The following is a 3,610-nucleotide window of genomic DNA, read 5'->3' on the forward strand; positions in this document are numbered from 1 at the left end:
CAGGCCGCCTACACACTCATGCACCACGCCAGCGCGCGCCTCTTTTTTCGCTTTTCTACGGTCGTCCACCGAATGCAAGCCTGCAAGCCCCTGCGCGCGTACACCACGGTACTCAAAACACCAAACATCGATGCTCTACACGATCGCGCGGAGCCTGCACCCTTGAGAAATGAGGGGCCGCCTCCTCCATAATATCGCGACGCGTCCCTCTCCGTATTATGCAAAACCTCTCTCCAGCAAACGACAAAAACACGCGAGCCTGCTGCTCAAGCCACGCAGCCAACTCTGCAACGCAGGGCTCCCAAACCAAGCAAGCAAAATGCGCTCTCCATCACATGTCCATACGCGCGCTATCGCTCAATTCGCTCGCGATACGATCTCATCCACATCACAGAAGCAGCGACCCACGCCGGCCCCCAAAGCTCCAGCGAGCGGACCTGATCGGCTAATGATGACGGGTACCCTCGGCGGGAACCAGGACATGCCCCTTTCCGCCCCTGCCTATGGCTGCAACATGCAGAAACAAGCTCAATGCACACCATGCGCCCTAAAAAGACGTTCACCTGCGCATACTCATCGCCAGCTGCCTCATTGAGCCCCACCCTCCAGCTGACATCATGTGGCCGCATGGCCTAGCCTTCCTCCTGATGCACCACCACTGCTACTCACCGCTTCTTTTTCTTTCACACCATATACAGGCTTAATATTGTGCACCCCAAAGCCTCAGGCCAGGCCAAAACCTCCTCTCGATCATTACTCACGCTCTGCTCGTGCCATCATAGCCCCGCATTGCCGCACAATTTGTGTCGCCTTGCGCAGATAACGCCACAGCCGTGAGTGACGGACAGCGGCACGTGATAGACGCACGCGAAAAAATGGCTGAAAACTTGCTCTCTTCGTCGCAAGCGACGTGCGCGCGTGCGCGTGCGTGAACAAAACACCCTTCGGTTTCATTATATTCCAAACAATCATCCCACGAAGTAGAAACGCTGGCATTCGATCGGGCCATCCGCACCTTCCTACAAGCCGGCGCGCACCCTTCGAACTGACCACAAATACGCGCCAAGCCAAACCCAGCAAAACACTCGCACAGACAGCAACCAACCGGCAACGGCTCCTACACCCGTCCAATCTTCCATTTGCACACGGCCGCACGACGCCTAACCATCAACATCACCGGATGCAGCACCATCCCCCGAAGTCGAGCTCCGAGGACCCGCCGACTCCGCCTCCATCTCAACCTCTGCATCCACTGCCATGTCCGATGCGTCCCATTGGACCGCCCCGCGGGGCTGCGCATTCCCAGACCAGTCGTCGCCGTCCGAGCCGTCCAGCTCCTGACTGCTCCTTCCAACTGCCACACCGTCCTCAGATCCTGCTGCGGCCACTGAGCCGTCAGCGCCGCCGCCGTCGCCGCAACCAGCAGCGCCATCGAGGCTTCCATCCCCAGCCGCGGCCGCGGCTGCCGCCGCAGCTGCGAGCTTCTCCTTCGCCCGCTCCTTGTCTTTGGATGCCTTCCTGCGGCTCTGCAGCGCCGCAGCCACGGCGGCCTCCTCCTCGGGTGTCAAGGGAGCCAACAACTCCGACAGGGGATCCGGGTTGGATGCGAAAATACGAGCTGCGCGTTCAAATTCGCGCCGCAGAACCTGCGATGATGTTTAAACCATCGGTTGCGATTAAACAGTTCGTAAGGGCGGCTCTCGGCTCTTGCAACGGGGAAGTCGATGATGGCAGTTGTTGGGATATTAGAGGAGGAAAGACGCATAGCCAACGGGCAGAGGGTGGCCCCATGTTCCTTGTAACACCCCAAGCCACCCGCAAGCGAGGCTGCGGAGTCACAGCGGGACACTGACTGACCTGCACGGCCGCCTTGTCGATGGTGCGGCCCAGGTCGTGGCTGAGCTCAAAGGGGTCCTCAATGCACATCAGGTGCCGCTCGTTACCCTGCAGCGGTTATGAGTAGAAGATTTTACACGTGAGCTTGCGCGAGGAAGTTTGCCGTGGCATGTTAGCGGAGGATTACGGTGGCAGTGGCTGACACAATTACATAGAAAACGGAAGGCCCTGGTGGTGCTCGCATTCCCTTCCTCGTAAAGAAGGCTTAGCGCACCCAAAGTAGGCCGGCCCCTTCTGCATCTGAGGGTGCTCGCACGCACAATCCCTTGCCACCTTACCAGGGCACAACACAATATAGCGGTTTTTCTTTCCGATAACGCCCTCGTCCTGAGGCTGATCTGAGCCCGCGATATGTACACATGCTGAGGGGGGTCAGAACCACCGTCCCATGGCGGGGTGCAGGCCAGCTGTACCATTTCCGTTACTTCCCAACACCCAATAACACTCACCAACACGGTCGCCTAGGTTGACACCACCAGTGTACCAATTCCAACCACGAGTTGGTCTTAACCTTTACGCCGCCACGAGTGCACACACAAGCACAGAAGGCACATCTATGGTATACAGGCGGAAAGACGCAGCAATACGCACGCACCTACTCGCTGTGCATCCTGACCAAAACAGTGTCCCGCCCCCGTAGAGTCGCTGATGACTAAAAACATACCTGCCGCTTGGTCCAATCCTTGGCAGCCTTGGGCATCGTGCCACCCGTGCGCACACACACCACGGAACCGTTGTAGTCGTGGCGCCAAGCCCAATGGTCGAAAAATGCCACCAACTGCGCAGCGTGTGTGTTGGGAGCATAACAGGTGTGCCATGAAGGCCAACACCGCCGATGGTTACACCGATAAAAACACCGGAAGCACAAGCAAAGTGCGGTCCCAGGGGATGGAACAACAAAGCTCTGTGGATGCCCACCACACGCCGAGTGCGAACGAACGAACCGCAAGACGAGGGAAGGCAATCAGAAGGATGACTGTATAAATAAAATTGGAAGGCTGGAAAGCTGCGCACGCGTGCGTTACGAGCTATAGCTGTGGCCGAGGGCCTTCCGCAAGGGGTCATTGACATTTGTCACATCTTACCGTTGTGCGCATGTCGGGTGCAGATTCCTGGGTGCAGGTTCCTGTCCGTTTCTGGCTCTCCATTTCCAACCATACCCAATCTTAGCCAATCCTGAATACCCAACCCACGCACCAGCTCTGCGAGAGTCTCCTTGTTGCTTGCACCAAAATTCTTGACATCCTCGATGCGGTCGTTGTACGAGCAGCGCCAGGGTCCAACCGTCGTGTCGTAAGTATGGGGCTCGCGCTGCTGCAGCACTGGTAGGATGGCTGGCTGTCGCTGCTGCAGTAGCCATATGCACAACAACACGTAGGCATACGACGACAGGGAGCCCCTGCAGGCAATGAGCAGCAACAGCAATGACAACCACAAATCGACCCCAGCTACGCTAAAACGGCAACACAAGCGGCTGCTGCAGCATCGACAACAGCAGTAACACACGTAGCCCAGCAGCGAGGGTAAGATTAGCTGATGAGGCTACGAAAGCACAGTAGGTTTAGGAATCCTCCAAACCCCGGGGGACTCCGGGTTTGGCTGCTGCACTGCACCTGTAGGCGTCGTTGACGCTTCGTGTCCTGGCCCAGTGCTTCACCAGGCGGACCAGTTGGCGCAGCCGGGGGTCGATGTCGCAGTAGAGGCCCAGCAGGCG

General features: G+C 57.9%; 1 protein-coding gene across 1 annotated transcript; it reads right to left on the minus strand.

Annotated features, from left to right (window-relative positions):
• Nucleotides 1-1,553: 1,553 nt before the first annotated feature.
• On the minus strand, nt 1,554-3,195 carry VOLCADRAFT_47673 (uncharacterized protein; the record flags this gene model as incomplete). The annotated part of the gene is made up of 4 exons (XM_002951562.1): nt 1,554-1,646; nt 1,858-1,944; nt 2,561-2,674; nt 3,094-3,195. Coding segments are annotated over 4 exons (396 nt in total), but the record flags the coding sequence as incomplete, so codon positions are not given.
• Nucleotides 3,196-3,610: the final 415 nt, after the last annotated feature.

This window comes from Volvox carteri (genome assembly GCF_000143455.1).
Source record: "Volvox carteri f. nagariensis unplaced genomic scaffold VOLCAscaffold_24, whole genome shotgun sequence".
NCBI lineage: Eukaryota > Viridiplantae > Chlorophyta > Chlorophyceae > Chlamydomonadales > Volvocaceae > Volvox > Volvox carteri.